This window comes from Brettanomyces nanus, chromosome 1 (assembly GCF_011074865.1).
Source record: "Brettanomyces nanus chromosome 1, complete sequence".
In the NCBI taxonomy this organism is placed as follows: domain Eukaryota; kingdom Fungi; phylum Ascomycota; class Pichiomycetes; order Pichiales; family Pichiaceae; genus Brettanomyces; species Brettanomyces nanus.
Genome location: NC_052374.1, coordinates 3,726,652 through 3,753,737, shown reverse-complemented (window position 1 = coordinate 3,753,737; position 27,086 = coordinate 3,726,652). Strand labels below are relative to the sequence as shown.

At 41.6% G+C, this 27,086-nt stretch overlaps 15 protein-coding genes across 15 annotated transcripts; 8 read left to right on the top strand and 7 right to left on the bottom strand.

Annotated features, from left to right (window-relative positions):
• Positions 1–8: 8 nt before the first annotated feature.
• On the bottom strand, positions 9–1,172 carry FOA43_001773 (uncharacterized protein; the record flags this gene model as incomplete). Its single annotated transcript, XM_038922081.1, has 1 exon — positions 9–1,172. One exon carries the CDS (start codon positions 1,170–1,172, stop codon positions 9–11), a length of 1,164 nt encoding a protein of 387 aa, XP_038778009.1.
• Positions 1,173–1,475: 303 nt separating this feature from the next.
• Positions 1,476–2,525, bottom strand: FOA43_001772 (uncharacterized protein; the record flags this gene model as incomplete). Its single annotated transcript, XM_038922080.1, has 1 exon — positions 1,476–2,525. One exon carries the CDS (start codon positions 2,523–2,525, stop codon positions 1,476–1,478), a length of 1,050 nt encoding a protein of 349 aa, XP_038778008.1.
• Positions 2,526–3,303: 778 nt separating this feature from the next.
• Positions 3,304–4,362, top strand: FOA43_001771 (uncharacterized protein; the record flags this gene model as incomplete). Its single annotated transcript, XM_038922079.1, has 1 exon — positions 3,304–4,362. One exon carries the CDS (start codon positions 3,304–3,306, stop codon positions 4,360–4,362), a length of 1,059 nt encoding a protein of 352 aa, XP_038778007.1.
• Positions 4,363–4,395: 33 nt separating this feature from the next.
• FOA43_001770 (uncharacterized protein) lies at positions 4,396–5,739 on the bottom strand (the record flags this gene model as incomplete). The annotated part of the gene is made up of 2 exons (XM_038922078.1): positions 4,396–5,658; positions 5,725–5,739. The coding sequence occupies 2 exons, from the start codon at positions 5,737–5,739 to the stop codon at positions 4,396–4,398; spliced, it is 1,278 nt and encodes a 425-aa protein (XP_038778006.1).
• A 205-nt stretch (positions 5,740–5,944) lies between these two features.
• Positions 5,945–7,330, top strand: RRP3 (ribosomal RNA processing protein; the record flags this gene model as incomplete). Its single annotated transcript, XM_038922077.1, has 1 exon — positions 5,945–7,330. The coding sequence occupies one exon, from the start codon at positions 5,945–5,947 to the stop codon at positions 7,328–7,330; it is 1,386 nt and encodes a 461-aa protein (XP_038778005.1).
• Positions 7,331–7,537: 207 nt separating this feature from the next.
• On the top strand, positions 7,538–9,271 carry FOA43_001768 (uncharacterized protein; the record flags this gene model as incomplete). Its single annotated transcript, XM_038922076.1, has 1 exon — positions 7,538–9,271. One exon carries the CDS (start codon positions 7,538–7,540, stop codon positions 9,269–9,271), a length of 1,734 nt encoding a protein of 577 aa, XP_038778004.1.
• A 24-nt stretch (positions 9,272–9,295) lies between these two features.
• Positions 9,296–10,273, bottom strand: FOA43_001767 (uncharacterized protein; the record flags this gene model as incomplete). The annotated part of the gene is made up of 1 exon (XM_038922075.1): positions 9,296–10,273. One exon carries the CDS (start codon positions 10,271–10,273, stop codon positions 9,296–9,298), a length of 978 nt encoding a protein of 325 aa, XP_038778003.1.
• Positions 10,274–10,469: 196 nt separating this feature from the next.
• On the top strand, positions 10,470–13,979 carry FOA43_001766 (uncharacterized protein; the record flags this gene model as incomplete). The annotated part of the gene is made up of 1 exon (XM_038922074.1): positions 10,470–13,979. The coding sequence occupies one exon, from the start codon at positions 10,470–10,472 to the stop codon at positions 13,977–13,979; it is 3,510 nt and encodes a 1,169-aa protein (XP_038778002.1).
• A 125-nt stretch (positions 13,980–14,104) lies between these two features.
• FOA43_001765 (uncharacterized protein) lies at positions 14,105–15,337 on the top strand (the record flags this gene model as incomplete). Its single annotated transcript, XM_038922073.1, has 1 exon — positions 14,105–15,337. The coding sequence occupies one exon, from the start codon at positions 14,105–14,107 to the stop codon at positions 15,335–15,337; it is 1,233 nt and encodes a 410-aa protein (XP_038778001.1).
• Positions 15,338–15,496: 159 nt separating this feature from the next.
• On the top strand, positions 15,497–17,482 carry SAC6 (Fimbrin, actin-bundling protein; the record flags this gene model as incomplete). The annotated part of the gene is made up of 1 exon (XM_038922072.1): positions 15,497–17,482. One exon carries the CDS (start codon positions 15,497–15,499, stop codon positions 17,480–17,482), a length of 1,986 nt encoding a protein of 661 aa, XP_038778000.1.
• A 90-nt stretch (positions 17,483–17,572) lies between these two features.
• FOA43_001763 (uncharacterized protein) lies at positions 17,573–19,492 on the bottom strand (the record flags this gene model as incomplete). The annotated part of the gene is made up of 2 exons (XM_038922071.1): positions 17,573–19,397; positions 19,485–19,492. 2 exons carry the CDS (start codon positions 19,490–19,492, stop codon positions 17,573–17,575), a joined length of 1,833 nt encoding a protein of 610 aa, XP_038777999.1.
• A 218-nt stretch (positions 19,493–19,710) lies between these two features.
• FOA43_001762 (uncharacterized protein) lies at positions 19,711–21,260 on the bottom strand (the record flags this gene model as incomplete). Its single annotated transcript, XM_038922070.1, has 2 exons — positions 19,711–19,736; positions 19,904–21,260. 2 exons carry the CDS (start codon positions 21,258–21,260, stop codon positions 19,711–19,713), a joined length of 1,383 nt encoding a protein of 460 aa, XP_038777998.1.
• Positions 21,261–21,627: 367 nt separating this feature from the next.
• FOA43_001761 (uncharacterized protein) lies at positions 21,628–22,668 on the bottom strand (the record flags this gene model as incomplete). The annotated part of the gene is made up of 1 exon (XM_038922069.1): positions 21,628–22,668. The coding sequence occupies one exon, from the start codon at positions 22,666–22,668 to the stop codon at positions 21,628–21,630; it is 1,041 nt and encodes a 346-aa protein (XP_038777997.1).
• Positions 22,669–23,471: 803 nt separating this feature from the next.
• Positions 23,472–25,304, top strand: FOA43_001760 (uncharacterized protein; the record flags this gene model as incomplete). Its single annotated transcript, XM_038922068.1, has 1 exon — positions 23,472–25,304. The coding sequence occupies one exon, from the start codon at positions 23,472–23,474 to the stop codon at positions 25,302–25,304; it is 1,833 nt and encodes a 610-aa protein (XP_038777996.1).
• Positions 25,305–25,436: 132 nt separating this feature from the next.
• Positions 25,437–27,071, top strand: FOA43_001759 (uncharacterized protein; the record flags this gene model as incomplete). The annotated part of the gene is made up of 1 exon (XM_038922067.1): positions 25,437–27,071. One exon carries the CDS (start codon positions 25,437–25,439, stop codon positions 27,069–27,071), a length of 1,635 nt encoding a protein of 544 aa, XP_038777995.1.
• Between the last annotated feature and the right edge of the window lie 15 nt (positions 27,072–27,086).

Here is a 27,086-nt window from a genome sequence, read left to right as displayed (position 1 = left end):
GTATCACTCTAGCTGTTTGAAGGCGCATTAACCTTTTCAATTTTGGCAATGCTTCCAGCCCACTGCTTCAATTTACCCAACAATTTTCCTGACTCGTGAAGCTCACTAATCTCATCGCATCCACCTCTACTAACACCTTTTATCAATAGATTTGGCACGGTACTGCGTCCTGTCTTCTTGCCAACATACTGTTGTAAGAATTCTCCATGATGGTGCATATCCAACTCAACTATCACTGGTATAGGCGTAATTTCATAGTTAACAGTGAGTATCTCCTTTAGTTTCTTCGAATATGGACAATACGTCTTGGAGAATATGATCACCGGCGAGAGCTGTAAGATTTCCTGGTATTCCTTGGCTGCATCAAATGCTCCTTTAGCCACCTCCACCAGGCTATCAGATTTTTCACCAGGACGAAGTCTAGATCTGCTCAACTGCATATGTTCCTTGTCATCATCCACCAAAACGCTGTTGCCATCGTTATCTTTTCCACTAGCATCATCATCTTCATCCTCATCGACAACACTGTGAGTCTTCTTCTTGGCACTACGAAGCTGCATATCCGCTTGAATTGGAGCAGGCGATAATCCACTATCACTATCAGAGTTCGAATTCGATCCAATAGCCGTCTTTGCCTCAGAACCCTTCGAGTCTTCCATACCGAAAGCAGAACTAGCTTGTGCTCCTTCAGCACTGGCAACAGAACTTCCTCTCATATTTCCCTTAACGTCGCTTTCTGCTGCTTCTTCTTGCTTAGCATAACCTGCAGCAGCAGCTGCATCATCCCCAGCGACTAACGGAATATCACCTGAAAGACCTCTTTTGTTATCCTCAGCCTCCTTCACCTTGGACTCGTCAATAACTCCCGACTTCTTATCCTTAACCATATCATTGGCGTTAATCAATTTCTTTGTATCAACGTTAATTGGTTCTTTGTCTCCGTTTGAGTTCGAATCTCCAAAAACCTCATACTCTGACGCAGCGCCACCATGTATAGGTTTTGCATTGTCCTTAACCTCGTCGCTATATGCAGCAGAAGCAGCTCTATCCTTGGTACTCTTAACCAAAGACGAAGATGACCCTGTAACAGAGACCAAAAGCACTATAAATAGCGCAATTGCTGCAAGCCCAAGCATACGACGTTTCCGTGCATTCAATAAGAAGGCAGACATTATCAACAAACCGACACTGGCGTTACCTACAAGAAAAAAAAGTGTTATGTAGGTGAGGGCAATAAGGGTCCCCCCCTTTATCTTTTTCTTTTAATATTTGACTAATAAAAATTTTTATTACAATTCGACGCGATTCGACGCGACTCGACTTGATTTGACCGGATTCGGCTTGATTTGACCGAATTCGACTTGATTGGACCGCATTCGATTTGATTTGACAGGAGTCGATTTGATTTGACTCGATCAAACGCCGCTCGACGCGACTTCATAAGAACGACGGTATACGAAAGGGGTCTGATCTGCCTATCCTGCAACTATCTCTGCATAGAGAATTCTTTTGAGATCCACCATTTTCAACTGATCCTTGTAGCTGTCAAAGAAAAAGAAATCATGGGGAAATTTGGGAGCACTAATTTCCTCTTCGGGTTCACGGAAATCCTTAACATAGGGATGATCTAAAGCCTGTTGAATTGTTGGTCGTTTGGAAGGGTCAAAGCAAACAGTACGCTCTATAAAATCCACGGCAAATGGATTTGAACGTCTAAAGATCTTGGACATAGGGATTTTTCGGCGTACTTTTTGTGCCCTGACATATTCTCTGGCCCTTTTCAATTTAATGCACCTCATATCTTCAGGTGTAGGGGTACCCAAAACCTCAAAAATTAGTGCTAGCTGATTTCTGTAGTCTGTTCCAGGTAAAAAAGGCTCCCTGAGAATCATCTCGGCCACAATACATCCTATGGACCACATATCTATGGCTTTCGAATACTGTGACGAAGAAAGCATGATCTCTGGAGCTCTGTACCATCTAGTGGCAACGTATTCTGTCATAAAAGACACCTTATCATCACGTTTTGCGGAATCATTATCAATTCTAGCCAATCCAAAATCGCAGATTTTCAAATCACAGTTCTCATTAACCAATAAATTGGCAGGCTTCAAATCCCTATGAATCACTTCACAGCTATGTAAATACTTCACTCCTTTGAGTATCTGGTAGAGAAAATATTTAATATGCTCGTCACTGAGCACCTGGGTTCTAATCACACTATGTAAATCAGCATCCATATATTCTTCGATTACATAAACTTCCTTGAAGCTCTCGAAACTTAATGGCTTCTGGATATCCACAATCCTTACAATATTAGGATGATGGAATTGCTTCAGAAACTTGATTTCCCTCAAAGTTCGGAGACAGAAAAGAGTTCTCTGAAAAGGCTCAATTTTTTTGATAGCTACACTTTGACCTGTCTTACGATGATTTCCAAGAGCCACCACACCATAAGCTCCCTGTCCTAATATCTCCTTCACAGCATAGTCACGCACGTTGAATATATAACCAGTAGACTCCATAGCAATGAGTATCCAATCTCTATTTTTTTGAATGAAAACTTTCCCATGCCAGACAACTCCTCACTTTATATCCTTCCTTTGCTATCCGATCCTTGAATATCTGAAACATCACTTTTTGACCATCTACAGGTATCTTTCCCAAAAAGGAAATCTATTTTCGTGCATACTGTGGTTGCAAAAAAAAAATTACTGAGAGAAAGGTTTGAAAAGATGTTTCAGATTCCCACAGCAAGACTATCCCAGCTTATAGCCGAATCCACCCGAATTATACAACTGTGCATGCCCCAAACTATTTTAAGAATTTAGAACGGTGATGGTATCAATTTTGAGGGGCCAATATCGACGTTTTATATATATCGGAATGACCTTACATACATACGCACATCCTTATTAATGCACAACGGTCTCAATAAGACAGACTCGTCTAAATGAGAATTCTTTCTCCATTTATTGTAATCCTGCCCACTTTTTAAACAGTTTTCGTCCGCCATTTGCTGTAACTTCAGCCTTTTCGCCATCATCGATTCATCTCCATATTCGTATTTTATTTACTTGATCTTCTTAATGCTGCAGCCCGATGCATCTTGATGCAGCTAAAATTCATCGCTACGATTTATACGACTGAAAAAAAAAAACTCGATGAATGAAAAAAATAGAGACAAAGAAACCTGGTTAGACATAACTTATCTTCTGTTGTTGGATATATAAGAACAGGCTGAGTACCTATCAAGTCTGATTTTTGGTTATTTGTCGAACTCGGTGTTTTTCGCTTGTTTTTATGTCAGCCCCCCGTAAAATCGCTATCATTACCGGTACCAGTGGTAACCTTGGTATCAATATCGCTTATAGACTATGCGATGAGATTCCCTCAGATCACAGATTGACTATTATAGTGACATCTAGAACACTAGTTAAAGCTAATGAAACGATAAAGTCCATTGAGAAATACAACGATGAGCACTCGCATCGGAAAACAGGATTTCTTGACTTTGATTACTTGCTTTTAGATTTTGGTGACATGATCTCAGTGGCTACTGCTATCTACAAGCTGAAGAAAGATTACCCTAAGCTCGACTATTTGTTTCTCAACGCCTCACAAAATGCCCATGATCATTTCGATTACTTTGCGGCTACTAAACAGATGCTTAGTGACCCAATTGGCGCTTCTACGTGTCCTGAATATAAAATGGAGAAGGTTGGTGTTAAGACCAAAGATGGCATGGGCTTTGTCTTCCAGGTCAATGTGTTTGGTCCTTTCTACTTTATCGAGTCACTTAAAAAGTGTCTATTTGTCAAATCTGAAGATCCAAGAATTATCTGGGTTGGTTCCGTTATGTCCAAGACCAAGTATCTCTCTTTCGATGACATGCAACTACTTAGAACTGAAGTGCCATACGGAGGATCGAAAAGACTCGTGGATTTGGTGCACTTGGCTACTTACAAGGAGCTATATGATGAGTATGGTATTAAACAGTATCTCACTCATCCCGGTGTGTTTGTTTCATTCTCCTTCTTCAAGTTTTTGAACATTTTCAGTTACTACATTATGATGATGATGTTCTATATGGCCAGGTTTCTGGGTTCTCCTTGGCACAATCTCACTGGTTGGAATGCTGCCAATGCTCCTATTTTTGTAGCACTGAAAGCTGATATTAAGTCCGATAGGCAGGATCTTAAGTATGGCAGTGCTTCCACCGCAAGAGGCCACGAGTATTTGAAGATCGATGAAATCGACCCTACTGGTAAAGATGACGTTCTTAAGTACCTAAAACAGCTTAAGGAAGAGTGGGATGAAAAATTGAAGGACCAGGTTACTGATACCAGAAGAGCTTATTAGATTAATATATATGTAACAATATAATTAGAAGAGTCACTCATCGAATAGTCTATCATCATCTGAGTTACTGTTGCTTGAGGAGATGTCAACATCAGCGTCAACGTCAACATCAACGTCAGCATCAGCATCAGCATCAGCATCTATTTCAACATCATCACCTTCCTTCTTCGCATCACCCGCTCCTGCAAATCGAACCTTCTTATACTTCCTCTTCTTTTCAATATTATCTCTCTGCTGCTTCTTTCTCTGTTCCTTCTGCTTCTTCTTATCGGCTTGTAATTCGTCCATCAATTCAACCTCTTCTTCACTTTTGTGAATATACGAATGATACAGAACTTTACCTCCACACACTTCCTCCTCAATCTTCACCAACTCGAGCCTCATTCTAGGTCCAATTTCTGTCAACTTAACCGCTTTTTTCCTCTTAACATCACCACTTTCCTCTCCTTCTTCCATTGTATCTACTTTAATTTCCGCCTTTTCCTTAAGTTTGGTCACATTCTCTTCTTTCTCTTCTCGAACCTCTACAACAGCATCGGTATCTACCTCTGAATCCGACGTAAATGCGGCCTGTGCATATGGATCTAAAATGATATCTGCAACATCCTTCACCTTGGATAGGTTTGGAATCTTCTTATTACGCTTATTCTTCATAGAAACCAATTTGCGCACATTCCTTGAAACGTCCACCAATTTAGTATCTATAGCATAATGTCTCACATCGATTATTCCAGACTTCTTATCCTTATTTATAAGAAGAACTCTCTTAATAGTTCCAACTTTAATAGTTTGAGGTGTAATTGCTGGGAACATGTTTTGGAACATGGTAATGACCAACTTCTCATAGGAGGCTGCTTCCTTCGGATTGGTAAATCCATTCAACACAAGTAATGGGGGACTCTGATATTCAACACTACCCCTAGCCAAGGACTTGGGATTATGCAAAGTTCTTGAAATATCTTTGCATAGAGAATATTCAAGAATTTTAAAAGATATCGTAGGTCCATGTGCCATCTTGGCAAATCGAAGATGGATACCTCCAGTTTTCTCATTCTGACTGAAAATCATTAAGAACGAGACTCCAAAAGTTCCAGCAACAGAGACAAAGTCTTTCACTTTATTGCTCCTTCTTTCACGAAGCTTCACTGCTGTATGTGGTTGCATCATATTTCTAACATCTTTAACCAACTGTCCAAGGGTGTGGTTTTTCTGGGCGGTTCCAAGATGGATCACCATGGACCTCGGCACACTTGTATATTCTTTATCCGTTTGGACAACGTGGGTTCTTCTTTTATGCTGCAGGAAGGAATCTTTTTGTTAGTAAAAATTCTATAATATCTATCATGAACTTTCTTTACTTACTCTTCTTATTGCCATTTTATTGCTCTCTATTACTGCTATCTGACAGTAGTGATGATGTACAGAAGAAATGGATCCTGAATATAGAGGAAAAAAAAATACTGCGCTTAAAATTTTTCAGATGAAAAAAAAAAAAAATAGGAGAAAAATTTATGGACTAACTAAAAAGAAAGATCCAATCAATCATCTATACTTATTCATTGTAATCTCTTTACTCCTAGTTATGCCCTCATCGAAAGTAACAAAACCTTCGATTAGAGCATCCAAGGTTGATATCGATGCTCTCAAGAAAAAACTAGGTACCAAAGAAAATAAGGAAAACAGTGAGATCAATGATAAGAAGATCAATGATAAGAAGACCAACGAGAAGAAGACCAACGACACAAAGGCCAAGTCTTTCAAGGAATTTAATTTGAAAGAGGACATTGAAGAAGCTTTAAATTCTCTCAAATTCTCGATGCCTACACCTATCCAGGAGCAATCGTTACCGTACTCATTAAAAGGAAGAGATATTATAGGTATTGCACAGACAGGATCAGGTAAGACTGCTGCATACGTGATTCCTATATTACAGGCACTATGGGATGCACAGACACCATATTTTGCTCTGGTTTTGGCACCAACGAGGGAGTTGGCATACCAAATTAGAGAGACATTTGATGCGTTGGGTGCTAATATGGGACTAAGATGTGCGACTATTGTGGGAGGTATGGATATGATGGATCAAGCCAAAGAGCTTATGAGGAAACCTCATGTCATTGTTGCCACTCCAGGACGTTTGATGGATCATTTAGAAAATACAAAGGGATTTTCTTTGAGAGCCATGAAATACTTTGTGATGGATGAAGCTGATAGATTGTTGGAAATGGAGTTCGGTCCAGTTGTCGACAAGATTCTTCAAGTTCTTCCACGAGAACGGAAGACATATCTTTTCTCTGCCACGTTAACGTCGCAGGTGGATAAATTACAGAGAGCCTCTTTGATTAATCCTGCAAAGATCGAGGTCAACGGTAAATACTCTACTGTTGATACCTTGATCCAGTCGATGATGGTTGTTCCGGACGGATATAAGAATACCTTTTTGATGTACATCTTGAACGAGTATATGGGGAAATCCGTCATAATATTCACAAGAACGTGTGCACATGCTCAACATGTTGCATTGATGACAAGAATCTTGGGATTCCCAGCAATTCCTCTTCACGGACAGTTATCACAAGCTCAGAGACTTGGTGCGCTTAATAAATTCAGATCCGGCGATAAGAGTATATTGGTGGCTACCGATGTTGCAGCCAGAGGTTTGGATATTCCATGTGTCGATCTTATTCTCAACTATGATATTCCAACAGACTCTAAGGCATACATACATCGTGTAGGAAGAACCGCACGTGCCGGTAGAACGGGTAAATCCGTTTCGCTAGTGACACAGTATGACTTGGAGATGATTTTGAGGATAGAAAAGGTCATTGGCATGAAACTCCCTAAGGAGACTCCTGAAAAGAACGATATCTTGGCCTTACACAACTCTGTGGATAGGGCGGCTGCCGAGGCCATCAACAAGGTGAAGCAGTTCCACGCACATCGGAGAATACATACTCATCATACTTAAATACGGAATAAACTAGGATAAATACTTTTCTCAAAACCACCTTTTCTTAAAACCACCTTTTCTTAAATCCACCTTTTCTTAAATCCACCTTTTCTTAAATCCACCTTTTCTTAAATCCACCCTTTCTTCTTAGCCACCTTTTCTTCTTAAGCACCTTTTCTTAGCACCTTTTCTTAGCACCTTCTTCTTAACCCTTTTCTTCGTATAATGCCACGATCAGTACCCATTTCACTTGATCAGTTAATTACACAACAGAGCAAAGGAAAATTAAAGGATGAGACTATTGACCGTTCTCACACTAAATATGTTTCAAAGGTACAGAGAGAGAAGATAGAGGCCGAAAAGAAGAAGAGACAAGTTGAAGAAGCGAAACAGGTCAGAGAAACCAGGAAACTTGAAGCTAAACAAGTCAGGCAAGTTGAAGAACCCATCAAGGCTAGAAAAGCTGACAAGAAACAAAGTTCAAGTCTTCAACCAAAAAAACAGTTTCAATTTGAATGGGGAAACGAAGAAGATACGTTAGGAGATTTTGAACCAATTATAGAGACAGACGACTTGACAAATGATCAGCTTCTTCGCAAAAGAAGGAAATACGATGATATTCACTGGTCTCAGAAACCATTAGATAAGATGACACCACGAGATTGGCGAATCATGAAGGAGGACTACAATATTAGTTCGAAAGGTGGAAAGATGGAAAATCCTATAAGGTATTGGCAGGAGATAGAGATTGATGGTTTGTTACTCAAACAACTTGAACGACTAGGTTATAGAGAGCCTACACCTATTCAAAGGGCTTCTATACCGACAGGTTTGAAGAACCGTGATGTAATAGGAATCGCAGAGACTGGTAGTGGTAAGACTCTTGCTTATATTATTCCAATTCTCAATTATGTGCTGAGACTTCCACCTTTAGCTGGTTTTGAGGGACCGTATTCGTTGATACTTGTTCCAACCAGAGAGTTGGCATTGCAAGTTGAGAAAGAGTTTGAGAAATTTTATCGGCACCTTCGATTTACCGTTGCCAGTTTGATTGGAGGCCATAGTTACGAAGAGAACGTGGCAAAGTTGGCGAATGGGGCTGAAATAGTCATAGCTACACCTGGAAGGTTGATCGATTGTATAGAGAGAAGCATTGTGAATCTTGAAAAATGCTATTTTCTTGTTCTTGATGAGGCAGACCGAATGATAGACATGGGATTTGAGGAGCAGGTGAGCCAAATTTTGGATAAATTACCATCTGGAGATACTAATCCGTTTTATTTTGGAGAAAAGGGGGGTAAACCTCAAAGAACTACAATGATGTTCACCGCTACTATGCCAGAGGCTATAGAGAAGATAGCCACAGCAAGTTTACTTGATCCTGTCACCGTTATGGTTGGAGAAATAGGTGAGGCAGTAGAAAGTGTCACCCAAATAGCGATTAAGACGTCAATGGATGATGATAAAAAGCTTCTAACGCTAAGAAAGATTCTTGAAAGACGTAACTATAGACCCCCGGTAATCATATTTGCCAATTACAAGAAGACTTGCGAAATAATAGGTGATTATTTGTCCCAGTCAGGATTCATTCCAGTTGTTATGCATGGATCCAGGACCCAGGAACAGAGGGAAACTGCCATAAGAGAATTAAAGACAGGTAGAGCAGATATCTTGGTGGCTACGGATGTGGCAGGAAGAGGTATTGATATTCCAAATGTCTCGTTGGTCGTAAACTACCAAATGACTAAGGGAATTGAAGAGTATACACACAGAATTGGTCGTACAGGTAGAGCAGGTAAGAAAGGTACTGCTATTACCTTTTGGAATGAAGAGACCGATAAAGATGTACTCTATGCTCTCAAACAGATGATCCTTAGAAGTCCTTCAAGTAGATGCTCAGAAGACTTGGACAAGAATCAATATGCAAACATCAAGCTGGAGAAGAATATCACTAACTAATGTACATTATATATAGAATAGGCGCTAATCACTGTCACTTGAGTAGTCTGCCAGGATGGTTCTCAAGGGTGTTTGAATTGAATCCTGATGCTTTTTAATTATCTTCCTTCTCTTTAACTTCCTCAAAGCACTGAGGCTGTCTGTATTGATAATGATAGAGGGAGAACTCTCAAGCAGAGGAGGATTAGTAGAAGCAGGATCAGTAGCAACATGATCAGTAGTAGGACTCTCCTTCACACTCTTCACTCCTTCCTTCAGTCTCTGCCTATTCATTTCTTCCAACAACTTCTGAGCTTTCTTTAATGCCGATCTTTCCATCTCTTGTTTATTCCTCTTCTGTGCACTAGGATCTGGGTCTTCACTGGCCCATCGAATATTTAAAGCTTCATTCACATCACCAGTTACGCTTTGTCCATACATGGCCTCCTTTGCAAATTGTGCCTGGTTCTCGAATCTGTAAGTGACAAATGCAATCTTCTTGCTCTTTATCACTCGGATCCGTTCTATATCACCGTATTGGCCGAAGTTCTTACTCAGTTCCAGCTCTATATTACCGTCCAGATTACTGATTCGCCCCACATACAAAGTCCTGTTAACCTTAGAAAACGAGCCTATTCCAGCCATGTCGTCCCGGTAATCCATAAACTTCTCTCGGCCAAAACAATCCACGTTAGGTGGTAAATTGTCCATCTCCGTCGGTATTCGATGTAGATACTCACAGTGCTTTCCATTACAACAGCAGCCTCGAGCAAAATAAAGGCAGAAGTACTTGTCTCCATTGACGCTATCCGCAGCCACATGCTTGTCTGCCCTTGTGTAACCAGAATCTAATTCCACGTTGCATCTCGTCTTGGAATGAACCAACCCTTCTCTACCATTGTTCTCCCCTCCTGTCCATTTACTATACCATATATTGAACACCTGACCAGTTTGCTGGGGCTTTGATTCAGAATTCACTGCCGCAGGATCAATCTGCACTCTTGCAGCCTTTCGAGGAGCCATAGAAAAGTATATAAGAAGAACAAGATGGAAAAAACATGTAGCCTGAAAAAAGTTATGTCGAGAAACCAATCCGAACCTTCTTCAGTTATCTCGTCTTCTCTTCATTCTTTAGATGTCTTCTATATCATCGCCATTTGACTCACCCACTTTCACCAACCCTCTCTCTCTTCGGGTGGATGGAAACTTTCTCTCCACCATGTCGGTGGCTCCAAATGGTAGGGATGCTGTGTTGGCTGGTCGTAAAGGTCTGTTTGTCATAGATCTAGACGATCCCTTTGCTGCCCCTCGTTGGCTTCATCACGAAACCTCTTGGGAGGTCGCAGATGTTCAATGGTCACCGCACAAGTCAAAGCCTTCTTGGATTGTATCTACGTCTAATCAAAAGGCTATGGTCTGGAACATAGCTCGTCCTTCTCATGATGCCATTGAACATGTTCTTCACTCGCATACGAGGGCCATTACGGATATAAACTTCCATCCGAATCACCCGGAATTGTTGGCCACTTGTTCGGTCGATTCCTTTGTTCTTTCATGGGATTTGAGATGTCCTCAATCTCCTATCCATCAGTGGGCCGACTGGCGTGCTGGCTCTTCTCAGGTTAAATGGAACTACATAGATCCCAATATTTTGGCCTCTGCACATGATTCTCATATTCTTATTTGGGATGCACGTAAAGGTGCTCTCCCCCTCCATAGAATCAATGCTCACGAGGCCAGAATCAACGGAATCGATTGGAGTAGAGAGAACAAACACAGGCTGATTAGTTGCTCCAATGACATGAGTGTCAAGTTTTGGTCCTACAACGTTTCTTGCGACACTCCAACTTATACTATTCACACCGATTTCCCTGTGGCTAGAGCTAGACATGTTCCGTTCGGTGACCATATCTGCGGTATTATGCCTTCGAGAGGTGGTAATAACTCAGTTTATATTGTGAAATATGGAGATAAGGAGCAAGAATCAAACCTAAGGCCAAGCTACATTTTTAAAGGCCACACTGAACCTGTGAAGGACTTTGTATGGAGAACTAGACATCATGAAAACAGTTCTGTCGACGATAGAGAATTTCAGCTAGTCACCTGGTCTGCAGATTGTGACTTGAGACTATGGCCGATCAACCAGGATATCTATGACAACTTCAACTATGTCAAAAATAAGCCACTTCCTCAAGGTATTCATCTCCAAGACTTTGATTACAGATCGTATAGGCCAGAACCGCCTACATCGTCTGAAAACAGTGTCATTATACGCCATCATAGAGGTCATCGGGACGCATATTCATCGCCAGGAGGAGGAAGGGGAAGTTTTACCTTATACAATGATCAATTCAATCATCTCAATTGGATTTCCGGCATAAAGGTCGGACAATCTGCATTTCAAAACGTTGATAATGACTTCAACCGTGGCTTCAACGACGATACTCAGCCACTTAATTTGGGTGAAGAGGTAAGTAATGTCGGTCACAAATTCCCCAGACTTCGATTTGAGAAGATCTCCGTATCCACAGGTAATCTGGTAATTTCCTTGAACGGACCGTGGTCTTCTGATAATAAGGATGGCCTTATCTTCATACGTGTGGAAATTGATTTCCCAGAGAATTATCCATCAAAGAACGGCTGCCCCAAATTTTCTCTTGAGCAGACACATGAGCTGAGTGAAACCAAAAGACAGGAGCTTTTGAAGAACTCGAGAGAGATTGCAGAGAAGTATTGTGAGGCACGGAAGTTCTGCTTGGAGCCTTGCATGCGTTTCCTATTGGGGGAAAGAGTGAGTTTAGACTTTACAGACAGTGACGAAGAGTTACCTTTAGACCCATACGTAATTCCGTACGAGGGAGAAACTGCTAAGAACGATGAGTTTTCGGAAGTGTCCGGTTTGGAATCGGCCAGTATATCGACTGCTTCCGAGAATGTTGATTCTGACGAAGGACTAGTTCCAGGTGATTTGAAAAAGCCTTCATTTGATTCGACACCTGTTCCAAAGGGCTGCGGTGCTATATGGACACCGTCAGGTCATTTGGTGTGCTTTTTCAATCCAAAAGAGGCCAAGAAAGAGCAGACGATAAAATTCGGACAGCAAGGTTTTAGCTTGATGAACCCTTTACGGATGGGTATTCCAGATAACGATAGACTGGAGTTGGAATTGACTTCGTCTGCATCGTCCACATCATCGTTAGCAAACGATCTTGATATTCTTCAGTATGATAGACTGTATCGTACAAACATACCTGAAGTCTTGAGAGGTTCTGCAGTGGCAGGAACCTTAGCTAACCATAATTACTCGCTTTCTACCGATCGATCGCAGGGTACATCGAATTCTCGAAGCAAACACAATCGTAATATTGTGAAAATATATGATTTCACTAGACTAATACCTGCCAAAATGGAATTGGCTTACGGATACAGAGTTCTTGGGGATACGCCAGAAAATTTGGCTCAACACAATGCTTTGGTGGCGGAGAAGTATGGATACAAAGATATTGCGAATTGCTGGAAGCTTCTTTCCATACTTCTAGTCAAAGATGTAGAAGTAGATACTAGTGCCAACGGTATCAGTGCAAATCCACAGAACGAACTGATAGACAAGTTTACCAGATCAATTGATCGTGATGATGTTGCTCTAAATTATCGATTCTACTGGGGTTCTCATCCGTTCGGAGGACAATGGCTTACGCATGAACTTATGAAGTACTACGAGGCTAAGGAAGACATTCAGATGCTTGCAATGATGTCTTGCATTCTTTATGAGCATAATACCAACGACAAGAGATCACCCGAGATTCCCATCAATACTTCTTATTTTGTTCCTGTTGTATCTAGGACATCCAGTACAGAAGGTTCGACAAGCTTCCATGGAATCCCTCAACGTCCTCATATGCAAAGCGCTGTGTCGTTTAATGCACGAACTTTACCTGGAAATGCGACCAACATGAACCGCTCAATGAGCACGCTGTCTTCCATTAGTGCAGACAGCAGCTTGAAGAACTCGGAGAGTCACAGAAGACGTGGAATTAAGCAGTCCAACACGACTACGAACGATAATCAGATCCCTCATATACCGTCGATCGTGACGATTGAAGGGTCATTGCCTCAATACAGTCCTTCTTCCGTGGCATCTTCGGCGGCCAGCAACGTGTTTAGCCATTCATTTGATAAGTTCATGATGAATAATGGCAATGCAAATGTCAGCGGTAGTCAGCAACAAAGACAGCAACTGAAGGTGTCTACAGACTTTTCATTACCACAAGTAAAATTGCAAATCCTTAATAAGGAGTCATTGGACTTGTATGACAACGTTCATTCGATGGATATGGAAGGAATGATGGATAAAGAGAAACTCAAGCTTTATCGAATAGAATATGCATCACTATTATTCTTTTGGGGATTACCTGTGAGTAGAGCCAAAATATTGCAGTTTAATTATACCGATGAAAGCGAGACAAGTGATGAATATATAGAACATCGGGGAGAGATAGGATGGATCAAGCAGAGCCAGGATAGTTACAATTACCGTGATAGACTACGGGAGATGAAGAAGTGCCATTACTGCTTACTTCAAGTCAAGAAAAGAGTGACAGTATGTACACATTGCCATCATATAATGCATGCAGAATGTGCAATGAAATGGTGGGAAAGAGAAAAGATGATGGAATGTGCAAGTGGTTGTGGATGCCACTGTTTAGAGTACAAAATTGTGGACATGTAAATACACATCCCTACACCATACATAGATGTATATTTTAGGCGCTAGATGTTCAAGCCTCGCGATGGGAAGGAAGTTTGCTTGTATTAACAGACCAGTGTTTCAGGCAATATTAAGCAGCATTCATCATGTCTCGACAATCCCTTCGAGGTATTGGAACTAGGCTGAGTCCGTATAATTTTGGAACCAAAAATACGAGAGAGAGAGAGAAAGAAGTGACATCTCCACAAGAGCAGCAACAGCACCACCAACAACAGCACCAACAACAGCACCAACAAGAGTATCAACAAGAGCACCAACAACAGCAACAACAGCAACAACAACAACAACAAACAGAGAAAAATGTGAACTCCTCTCCACGAAGAAGACGATACTTTCTTAGAGGAAGTAAACTAGTGGCACCCTCTGCATTTGGGAATACATACAACTCTACAGAAGGAAGCGATGAAATAGAAGGAGGTATTTCCGGCAGTTTAAACGGAAGGAGTAGTGGGACTAAGGAAACGAGAGATAGAGCGGAGAGTGTTTCTATACGGAAATCTGGTAGTTCTGAAGTGGATGAGTACGATTATAAAACCTTTAGTACAGGGAGACCACTTAGATTATCTAAAGTGAAGGCATTTGAGCAGGCAGAGGTGACCATGAAGCTGTTTTTTATTCGGAGAAGCAATGGTTTGAGCTCTGGAGTCAGTGAAAGTCCCAATTTCGAGTACGTAAAGAATACCCGAAGTCTTGGGAAGAGTTTGACGGTTAGCGGGGGGAAGTTGAAGCTTCGACGAAGTGAACCAAAGAAGGAGGAAGATGAAGAGATAATTATTCAACTTCCAGAGATGTCTCAAGAAGAAACGAGGGAGTTGATTACAGGAAAAGTGAAGAAAATTCGATTTGAGGAAGAATTGGACAGCGAAAACAGAGAACGAACAGCTCTACGGAGCAAATCCTGGTCATTTCTGCCCTCAAGTACCGAAAGAAGACTTTCACAGATGCGTAGTGCATTAAAACCGGTGACAGAGGAGGAGCTGGTAGCTCAGAAACTCGACAATTCCAAGCTACCGAATGTATTTCAGAATACGGGGGAGTTTCTGAAGAATATGGATCTCCAGGAATTGGAATACTGGGAAGTGATGAATGAAGAATATGAGAAAGATATAGAAAAAGCTCAAAGAGAATTAAGAGGAGAAGACGAAGATACAGGAAATGGAGAAACCTCATTCCATTTTGTCGATGCACCATTTGATGCTCTATATGGACGCCACATTGACGATGAAATGGCAGGAGCTGTAGCTACGGATATCCGAAGAAAAGTGAAAGAGGACTTGGCATCAGAACAGGAAGAGTTCAAGTTAGAACTGGATGATTAATATATGTGGCTGAGCAAACGTGGCTGGCCAACGACTGGCCAACGACTGGCTAACGACTGGCTGACCGACTAATAGACCGATTGAAGCGAACGTGTTTTATTATTTCAACCATTTTATGTACTGCTGTATTTCTACTTATTTTCCCAATTCAAGTACAAAATGAACGTTATTCGGCTTCAGAAGAAATATCGGAACTTGGAACAATCGGAATTGTTTGACTTGATCGACAACTTCCGGAAAATCGACCTTGATGATAAGGGATGGGTTGATAAGAAAGATGTGATTGAGAATGTGTCCAAGGAGGGCAAGGGTAGCTACGATAGCGTCAGAGAGGCATTGAAGCAGGTGTCGATTGACGCTTCTGGCCACGTCGAATTGGAGGACTATGTGGAGCTTAATTCGATTCTTAAGCAGAGCCCTCAAGGAGTTAGTGGTGGTGGCAATGGTAATGGCAATGGCAGTGGCAGTGGCAATGGCAGTGGCAATACTGGTAGTGGCAATAGTGGTAGTAATCAGAGTGGAGGTTTGGTCTTGCCCGGTACGTCTGCACGGGGGAAATTTGTTCATGAGGGTTCTGGAGCTAATGCCAAGGTACTTATTGGTACGGCTGGTAACATTCATACCATTAACGATGAAGAAAGGTCTGAATTCACCAGACACATCAACTCTGACCTCTCTGGGGATGCCATTGTTGGTGAAAGATTGCCTATTCCTGTGGAAAGTTTCCAAATCTTCGACGAATGTACAGATGGTTTGATTTTGTCAGCATTGATCAACGATTCTGTTCCTGATACCATCGATACTCGTGTCCTCAATGTTTCTAAGAATGGCAAACCTCTGAACAACTTCAAGATGTTGGAGAATGCTAACATTGTGTTGAATTCTGCAAAGGCTATTGGCTGTATCGTGGTTAATGTTCACTCTGAAGATATCGTGGATGGCAAAGAGCATTTGATTCTCGGTCTCATCTGGCAGATTATTCGTAAAGGATTGCTCAGTAAGATTGATATCAAAATTCATCCTGAATTGTACAGACTCTTGGAGGATGACGAGACTCTTGAGGAGTTTCTCAGACTACCACCTGAACAGATCTTACTTCGTTGGTTTAACTACCATTTGAAGCAGGCCAACTGGAACAGAAACGTTTCGAACTTCAGCAAGGATGTAGCTGACGGCGAGAACTACACGGTTTTATTGAATCAGTTGGCACCAGAACAATGTTCTAGGGATCCTTTACAGACAGCAAATCTCCTTCAAAGGGCTGAACAGGTTCTTTCCAATGCAGATAAGATCGGATGTCGTAAGTATTTAACTCCAAAAGCACTTGTTGCTGGAAATCCAAAGTTGAACCTAGCGTTTGTCGCTCATTTGTTCAACACGATTCCAGGTTTGGATCCAATCGAAGAAAACGAGAAGCCTGAAATTGAGGAATTCGACGCTGAAGGAGAGCGTGAGGCACGTGTGTTTACGCTTTGGTTGAACTCTTTGGACGTGGATCCACCGATTGTTTCGTTATTTGAAGATTTGAAGGACGGCGATGTTCTCATGCAGGCATTCAACAAGGTGATGCCAGGCTCTGTCAATGACAAGCATGTCAACAAAAAACCCAAGTCCGGTAAGGAAATGTCTCGGTTTAAGGCTTTGGAAAATACAAACTATGCCGTTGCTGTCGGTAAGGCTAACAAATTCTCATTGGTGGGAATTGAGGGTTCAGATATCACCGATGGAAACAAGATGCTTACGTTGGGATTGGTTTGGCAATTGATGCGCAGAAATATCAACAACACTTTGTCTACTTTGGCTAAGAACGGTAAAGAACTTACTGATGGTGAAATTCTCAGCTGGGCCAATACCGAGGTGACTAAGGGCGGTAAAACAAACAAGATCAGATCATTTAAGGATTCTTCTTTGGCCACTGGACATTTCCTTTTGGATGTTTTGCATGGAATGAAACCGGGATATGTCGATTACAGTCTTGTAACGCCGGGTAACACAGAGGAGGAAAGATATGCCAATGCAAGATTGGCCATCTCTATTGCCAGAAAGCTCGGTGCCTTGATCTGGTTGGTTCCAGAAGACATCATTGAGGTGAGATCCAGATTGATCTTAACATTTGTTGGATCATTGATGTCACTTAACTTATGAAATACTGTACAATAAATTCAATTAAAACTGCAGCCCTTGCAGGTCGTCTTTTTGATATGTCTTGCTTTAAATAATCACCTATTACACTACTTAGTACTCCAGCTTGAAGTTTCTCTTCTCAGAGAGATTCCACTGAAGAGCAGAAAACAAGTTGTAGTCGGCAACTTCAAAGCCATCGCCGTGGACTTTGACATCCGAATGCCTTTGATACCACGTGGTTCTGTCCTTACTACACTTCCACTCTCTACCATTCAAGACAGCAGTTGCCACTTCTCTTTCCTTCAATGACAACCCAAAATAGTATGCATAAAATAGAGTAGCAGTGTCCACATTTTGTGCGTCCATCTCGATATTGTTCGAGGCTCTTATCTGGTTCCATACCGTTGACACACGTTGAGCCTCCAAGCCTGGAGGATATGTGCTTGCCGGCAGAGGAGAGATGCCTCTGGGTATCGACAACATCGATACCATGTGGAGCATGAGCGGCGTTTTACCGGAATCGGCTCTGTCACGCGCGATAGCAGAAGAGAGAATCATTGACTGGATTCCTGGAGGAAGGAAACGGAACGAGGAGTCACTGGCAGCATCATTGAAGGCAGTACCAACAGAACTATCGACGACTATTTTGGCAGCAGTTTCTGACCGCTGAGGAGTTGTTGGTAGCGACGTTTGTGCAGTTGTATCTGCCAGAGACGGCACCAAAGTGGCAGCAGAAGTAGGTCTACTGGATGCAGCAGAGTCAGAAGAAGTAGGCACGGGAGCACCATCACGTGGTTTCTGTTTCTTTAGAGCCTCCAACACACTGGCAGCATTCTGGGCATTCAGATTCATGGCTGAACTGGTCTGCTCTGGCGTCGACTTAGCACCACGTTGGCTGACACGCGCAGCAGCATTCACGGCAGCAGACCACTTAATGTCCGTGGCAGGCTTAGGAACAGGGGCCGGTTTGAGAGTGGCCAGCGTAGGAACAGACGATATGGACGATGCTTGTATCGAATACGAATGCACTGGTGTATTTCTACCGGAATCAGTAGAAACGGGTGCAGCAGTGTGAATAGCCTGACGAGGAGCAGGTGAGCTGGACTTGCTTCCACTCTTACTGGTGGTCTTACTTTTCGGCGTGGACTCCTTCAATACACTTTTTTCCTCTGAAACGCCTGCTGTTTCTGTTGGTGGTGGTGTTGTCACCGGCGATTCAGAAATAACCGGAGGTACAACAAACGATGTATGCACCTCATGAGCTATCGCAGCATTGGCATCCAAGTCAAGATCATCGTACATAATATCGTCGTGGATAAAATCAGGATCCTGGTTGTCCTCAAGATAGTATTGTAAGTCATCACTGATGGCCATCACATCGTCAGATTTAAGAACCCGGTTTTCAAGAAGTCGTAGAATGAGCTCCAACTTCTCGGTATGCCAATGGTGATGACTTAAAGTGGTCTCAATCTCCTTTCGTCTCTCATCAGTGGCCGGACTGCTTCTCCTACCTTTTTTACCGGAACTAAGCCTCTCCAATTCTGCCTCACGAATCTCCTCCTGCCGCTGAATCTCATCCAGCGAATCTCGCACAAATCTTGTGGCATCATTCTCTTCCTTTGGCTCCCCGGAATCTGCCAATGCATCGTCCGAAAAGGCTTTGGACTTGGATCCTTTCTCTACCATCTTATACTGTTCCATCGCCTGCTCTACAAGTTGACGATACAGCAATAACTTATCCTTCTCCTTAATTTCATTGGCTGCTTGCCAATTCTTGACCTGTTCTCTGAACCGTTGTAATTTCTTGATCTCCTTCTTCAACTCCGATTCCAACTTGTCTCTCTGTGAAGAGCTCGATGTAGTTTGATGTCTCTCATAGAGTGTATCAAATATCTCCAGTCCCTCATTAATTTTCTTGAACACTCGGTCCATCTCCCTAAATTGATAATTGTTAGTAAATCTGCCTGAACGCTGCCTTGGCCTGCTCTCTTGTCTCTTTACTTACTGTTGTAGCTTTCTATACCCCGACATCTTGATATGAATAATGTACGCAGTGCTCTTTTCTTTGATTATGACAATTCTACACTATAGACAAGCTTATCATATGAACACGCCTTTCTCTTTCAACTTTTCCTCGCTTAATTGACACTTATTCCTTCTAGCTGTCTTTGTTGAATAGCCAGTTTTATACAGATACTATAGAAAATTTTTTTGGTCTGATGTGAAAAAAAATATCCAAATAAAATAGACTACTTAATAGATGACGTAAGCGAAACTATTTACAGGGTGACTAGACTAAAGAGGATAATACCAGCTGAAGCATTGAGATTGGAGGTCATTTTGAAAATATATATACCATAGACAAAAGTATATATATGGCTGTTGAGGTCAACAATGCTATTGTATAATAAATCAAATCATTTGCCATGTCTTTGAAAATACTTTCTAGAGAGTACGGGAAAAGGGACTTGAGGGTGTATTTAGCTTCACTGGAAGTCGAAGCAGTAAGAGAAAGCGAGCTGCTAAAGTTTGGATTTACACTATTTTGTGTTGGAAAAAATTCCAATATACTTGTTTCAAGTAGAATGGATGAAGAAATGTCTGTAATATTAAACTTTTCAGTCAACCCGGTGAATTTGATATTAGTCTCCTGAAAGACAGAAGTGAGGTCTTTATCAAGAAAATAACTAGAATTGTGACTCGAAATCGATTTAAATTGATCAAAAGTGAAATCGAGTTGTTGCAATTTTGGTTGATTTAAATAGATAGTCTTTTCAAGACCTTCTCTGAAGTTTACGGATTTCCCTACACTCTTGAAATAGAAGTGTAGCAATGAGGAGAACCATACAAGCTGAATGATTTTTGGAAACTTTGCTTGAATTCCAATCATCGGAGAAGTAATCCAATTCAATTTCGTTTCAAAAGAGCCATTTGTCAAGTCTTTTTGTAGTATACCTGAAACAATACTGCAGACCTTGAACTTCTGACAATTAATAACTTCATATATTAATGCCAATTTATCGGATGATTCTGATATTGAAGTTTGTAATTCACCAGCAAGTCTCTGTTCTCCCATAAATTGATAATAACTCAAAATTGATTTGATTAGTATCAGCAAACAGGGAGCAAGGCATAACATTATAATGACGACTAGCCAGAATTTGTTATTGACCTGACTCTTTGGAATTTTGTAAGATGTCGAATTGATGTCCAAAGTTTCATTGGAAATGTTCAAATAATAATGAGGTACACTCCATATAATATCAGAAATTGCACTGTTGAATACTTTAGTCGCATTCCGAAGACACTCATCTTTGATAGTATCCAAGGTTTCTGTGATATCGGTTCGGCCGTTATATAGCGAGGAGTACTGTCCGAGATATCCATTATCAAACGACAAGTCATCAATCCAAGTATAATTAAGAGAAATCTCTTCCAGATCAACTGAATCAGAAGATGGCACTAAAGAATACTTCTCTATTTTTGCTTTGATGTCCGATAAGTTGTCAGCTTGACTTTTCAAGTTGTCCAATATACTCTGTTTGAATTGTTTTAACTGAGAGTTGAACTTAGCATTCTTAGATTTCTCAAGTTTATAATCAGCCAAAATTATTGTGTTTATTTCTGTGTTAAAGGTGTCAAATCTGGATTCGACATAGCTTTCCACAGACGCTTTCAGAGTAGTCCAACTGACTGATTCTGGAACAGTTATATTCATACTGTTAAGCTCGAATTTGGTTATTGGTTGTCCCGTATCAATAATATTAATTTCTGTATTGGAACTATCGTAATAGTTCATTATTTTCTCCGCAAAGAGAATTACTAGAACCAGTAACAGACTCTCAAGTAAAAAATGGTCGAAGAAAATACCAAGAATCCATCTCGATTTAAGGCAGAGGTAGGGGGTCAAGCTTGTAGCTCTGTTTTGGTTGGTTGTTTTAGAGAAGTAGTACATTATGATGATGATGAATCATAGTAGGCAGACATTTTTTTTTCCACTCATACTCTCCTGCTTTTATATTTCTTTACCCTGTATGAGAAGAGTTTCAAGATACATCAGGGATTTTCCCGATTAGTCGCGAGACCCTCATAAATAAGGATTCTCGAATTGTATATAGTGTACACTATTTGATTTCATTGATTATATATACAGCCAAACCTAATTTTCAGGGGATAAGTAATCTGTACTGTTTGAGAAGAACACATTCTCCAGAAGGGGATTTGTAGTTGGTTTTCACATCATTGGAAGCAGGCGAAAGCTTAAAAACAGACGGAATCTTATAAATGAAGAAGTCCCCAGTGTATGTGGCTATATAACAATTGGATCCCACTATAGCAACAACAGACGCAACATCAGAATTCAATTTTATGTATGCAAAGTCTCTTTTGGGCTCCAGAATCGAGTTGATCTGCGTGGGAAGATAGTTTTTGGACTGAGACCATAGAAACTTGCTTAATGATTTTGTGGATTTCTTTCCTCTATTGAAGAGTCTATGAGCCGTTGAATTATTGGCCGAATTTTGCTGCTGCTGTCCAAATTTATTACTGATAAGCCTATTTATCTCCAAGTTCTCTTCATCTGTCATGATAGTTCCTTCAGGAAGCGAAGGAAACGAAGGAGGCGGCGATTTCGAGGAAACAGTCCTGTGAACTGACTGAGAAGGGCTACTGTTATCCAGTTTGAATAAATGAACTGTTCCAGTATTACTGGAACAAGCCAACATGGTATTGTCTGAATTGAAACTTAGACATGATATTTCAGCGGAATATGAACCTCTTCGAAACTCGTATATCTTTCTACCAGTCTCTACCAAGAAGACCCTTACTATAGTTCCCTTAATGGAGGCTGTTGCCAAAAGGGTTCCGTCCTTGGACAAAGTCAGTCTCTGCAACGGCGATTTATGACATTCAAATGAATTTAATGAGACGATATTGAATGCATCAAATAGAACCACTGTTCCCGTCCTATTTACAGTCCCAAAAGGACTATTCTCGTGATGGAACTCGGATATAATCGACTTGTTGGCATTCGTCAGGTCATTGGGGATCTCATAATACGCCAATATAGAGCTGTCAGAAGCACTAAGATCGGCTATTATGGTACTGTCCTCTCCCAAACTATCAATTGTATGCAACAATTTCATGCAAGAAACATCGTATATGAAGATTTGATTGGTCAAAGAAACGACTAGTCGCTTCCTGTTCATCCTGACACAAGATATGGCAGTTGGAAAGGTTAACTCGCATATAACCGACTTTCTCTTGGTATTAACAATCTTCAACTTCTTCGATGATGACGTCAGTTTATAGCTTAGCCCAACAGTGGCAATGAGAGACGTGGAAAAGAGCATCTCAACGATCTTAGCACCACCGTCATCGGACTTATTAAAGCACTCCCCAAATGGTTCGCAATTATAGATAGAATAAGAGTCCTCAAAGCCTATACCAAGACATGAATCATCCTGATTGAAAGTGAGCCAGTTGATGGACATAAAAAAACGCACCACAGACAGTTGAACGGTTAGAGATGAGGAGGATATGAAGCATCCAAGTCCAACCCTTTGTCAAAACCGATACCGGTGCACCGCCACATTTATCAGTCATTCTGTTGCACCGCCTTGAATGAGCGGACATTTAATTTTGGATCATCATCAATGGTACTCCGTGCTACAATTGCGGAGACAGCTGATATTTTGGTATCTGGATAATTATGGGGAAGAAACTACCATAATGCAGGAAACAGCAGGTAAAGGTTGAAATGACACGATAGCAGTCTTCGATGACCCCAAAACTACGGAGATTAGGAGACTTCCAGATGAGGTCTGGTGTACAGATGCGTGGACTTCCGAGAAAAGGGTCTAGAATAGTACATGCAAAGCTCGGCATCTATTTAGCCCTAGTTTCCCCACAATTAGCTGCCGTAGAACCACATAAATAGACAAATTTTCTGCCTCTTTTGCAGTTGTGCAGTGGACAGCTCCTTGTACTAAAATTGTGCTAAAATTCCACTATGGTTACAACTAAGCAATGGATTTACGAGGACGAACTCGTTCTCAATTCACTTCGAGGACTCGCAAGATCCAACCCGGATCTTAAATACTTGCAAGCAGAACGCCTAGTTTACTGTGCATCTTCTAGTGATGACAAAGTGACTGTTCTAACGGGTGGTGGTGCTGGCCACGAGCCAATGCATGCCGGTTTTGTCGGTAAAGGCTGCTTAGATGTCGCTGTGTCAGGTCAGGTATTTGCCTCTCCGTCTGTAAAGCAGATTTACGCTGGTTTGAAAGCCTCCGAATCGAAAAAGGGAACTTTAATCGTCGTTAAAAACTATACAGGTGATATTATCCACTTTGGAATGGCTGCCGAAAGACTTTCCGCCGAGGGTTACCACAACAAAATCCTTGTCGTACAGGATGACGTCTCTGTTGGTAAGACCAAGAACGGAATGGTTGGTAGACGAGCTTTAGCCGGTACTTGTTTGCTTCACAAGATTGTTGGTGCCAAGGCTGCCAAAGACAGTTATAAAGCTACTCTTGATGATGTTTATGATATCGGTCAGAAGGTAAATGAGAATCTAGTGACCATTGGTGCTTCTTTGGGTCATGTCATCATTCCTCACGTGGGGGAGAGAGTTGCATCTGATGACAGTGACAAGGATGATGATACAAATATTGATCTTAAGGATGACGAAGCGGAGGTTGGTATGGGTATCCACAATGAACCTGGTGTTAGTAGAGTTTCTCCCTTGCCAAAGATTAAAGACTTAGTGTCGAACTTGTTGAAATATACACTCTCTAATGAGGATAAAGACAGACACTATGTTGATTTTGCAAGTGGAGATGAGGTGGCTTTACTTGTGAACAATCTCGGGGCCACTTCTAACCTTGAATTGTATGCCATACAGAATTTTGTAGTGGAAGCTCTTGAAAAAGAGTATGGTATCAATCCTGTGAGAGTGTATACTGGTTCTTTATGCACTTCGTTGGATGGACCTGGTTTTAGTATTACTCTCCTAAACATTACTAAGGCTGGTAGTGAAGAAATTAAGCAGTGCTTAGACTATCCAACAGAAGCTCCTGGTTGGGCATGCCATGTCACTGGAGGCACATGGGATAGAGCCAATCAGAACGACTCAGTGGTCGAAGAACCAGATGAAATTGCAAATCCTCCATTACCATCATCGCATGTTACGTTTGATGCAAATATTGCAAAGATTGGATTAGTTCAGGGATGCCATGACTTGATTAAGTTAGAGCCTAAATTGACACTATATGACTCCGCTGCTGGTGACGGTGACTGTGGAGAGACACTATCTGGAGGTGCACAGTCAGTGTTGAGAGCATTGAACTCCGGTAAATTGGCAGTAGGAGATGCCGTGAAGTATCTTGCACAGATGACTGATCTAATCGAGACAGATATGGGTGGTACATCTGGTGGTTTGTATGCTATCTTTATCTCAGGCATGGCCAAGAGCTTAAAACAACAAGAACTAAGATTGGGTAAGGGCTTCAAGATTGACTTGAATACGATGGCTACCACGTTAAATGACTCTTTGATTACATTAGAACAGTACACGCGTGCCAGAGTTGGGGACAGAACTTTGATGGATGCTTTGATTCCATTTGTGGAAGAGTTTGCCAGCTCTAAGGATTTAAAATCTGCCGCTGAAGCAGCCGATAGCGGTGCTAACGCTACTAGAAGAATGGCTGCCAAGTTTGGAAGGGCTACTTATGTCAGTGAGGACGAGTTCAAACAGTTCGATGCAGAGGGGGGATTACCAGATCCTGGTGCCATTGGTTTGGCTGCTTTGCTTAAGGGATTTTCTAAGGCCGTAAGTAAGTAATTGAAGAGTAGTTTAGAAATCAGAAGCTTTCGGGTCCACCGGGTCCACTGCCCCAAAAATTAATCCGTGGAAATTAATCCGTAGATTCAACTATTAAGGTTTCTTCTTCAGATCCATTGCACTTGATCTGACATGCCCGCTACTATCGACCTTACGGAACAGCTACCGGCATCATTACGGCCCCCGACTTTTCCGACACCGGGAGTCCTTGCAATTGCTGGGTCAGATTGTTCTGGAGGTGCCGGTGTAGAGGCTGATATGAAGACCATCACCGCATGTGGGTGCTATGCCATGACATGTATCACCGCTATAACTGCCCAAAACTCAAAGGGAGTTCATGCAGTTTGCCCAACTTCCGAGGAAACTGTTCGAAAAGTCCTCAACTGCTTGAAGGACGATGATCTCAACTTGAAAGCCGTTAAGGTAGGCTTATTACCGGGGACCTCTATTCAACCTATGGAAGCTTATTTGGGGGAATTAGCATCTAAAGGGTTTGAAAACGTGGTTCTAGATCCTGTTTTTGTTGCCAATAGTGGCGACAGCTTCGGGGATTCCCAGGCCCCGGCTTTAATCTCTATGTTCAAGGACTGCCGTCTAGTGACACCAAATTTTGCAGAGACTGAGATCATCAGATCATATCTTTTGGGTCACGACAAGCTTGAGCATATTACTATCACAAGTATTGACACGTTGTGTAAATCTGCCGCTTTCATTGGCCAAAGAAGTCATACTAGTGTCCTTTTAAAAGGCGGCCATATACCCTTCAATGCTGAAGGAACAAAGGTTGATCTTGCTGATCCTGTATTATTATATAACATATTGTATGATGTTATTGACGATACGACCACGATTTTCAGAAGTTACTATGTGAAATCTGGAAATACTCACGGAACTGGATGTACTATGTCTTCGTACATTGCATCTAGCCTTGCCAAGGGACTATCGTTGCAGGAAGCTGTTAAACGAGCCATCGAGTTTGTTGGCGAGGCAATCAGACGGTCTTTTCCGAAGAAAAATGGACCAGTCAATCATATTTGGCAACTGAGGGCGAAAGAAGATCCGATCAATGCTCTTCATTCATTAGTTTCTGATCCAGAACTGGGAGTACTTTGGGAAAAGTTCACCTCGCATGGCTTCTTCCAATGTCTAAATAATGGTACTCTTAGCGATACAGGTCTTCGGCACTTTTTGGTGCAGGATTACACCTACTTACAGGTCTTTTTGGCATGCCACAAGCGACTACTCCAGATGGCTACTACAGACGAGAGCAAAGCAGTGATGGCTAATGCTACAAGAGCAGTGGAAACGGAGTACGCAGGCCATATGAAGCTTCTTAGAGAAAAGTATGGAATTGTAGATCCAGAAACTATCAAACCTTCTGCTGCATTAGCCAAATATGTTGATTTTATGGAGAGGCTCCGTACTGGAAACAGCTTTGTCTACCTTGAAACAGCGCTAATTCCGTGCCAGTTCGGATTTAATCATGCGGTGTCCAAGTTCTACAAGCCTAGTGCTAAGTACGATACTGAAACAGGCCAAACGGTGATGGGGGATTCATCTTTGGCTGAACCTTGTCGATCTCTATACGAGTATTGGCTACAGGATGCGGTATCTCCTCAGTATCAGAGGGTTTGCTATTCGCTTCAAAAAGTTTACAACCATGCTTACAATGCCGACGGGGGTGTCGATAAAAAGCACGTTAGAGAGATCTTTAAGATTGGATGTGAGCTTGAGTACGAATTCTGGGATGAATGTTATAAAGCATAGATATTAAATGACAGG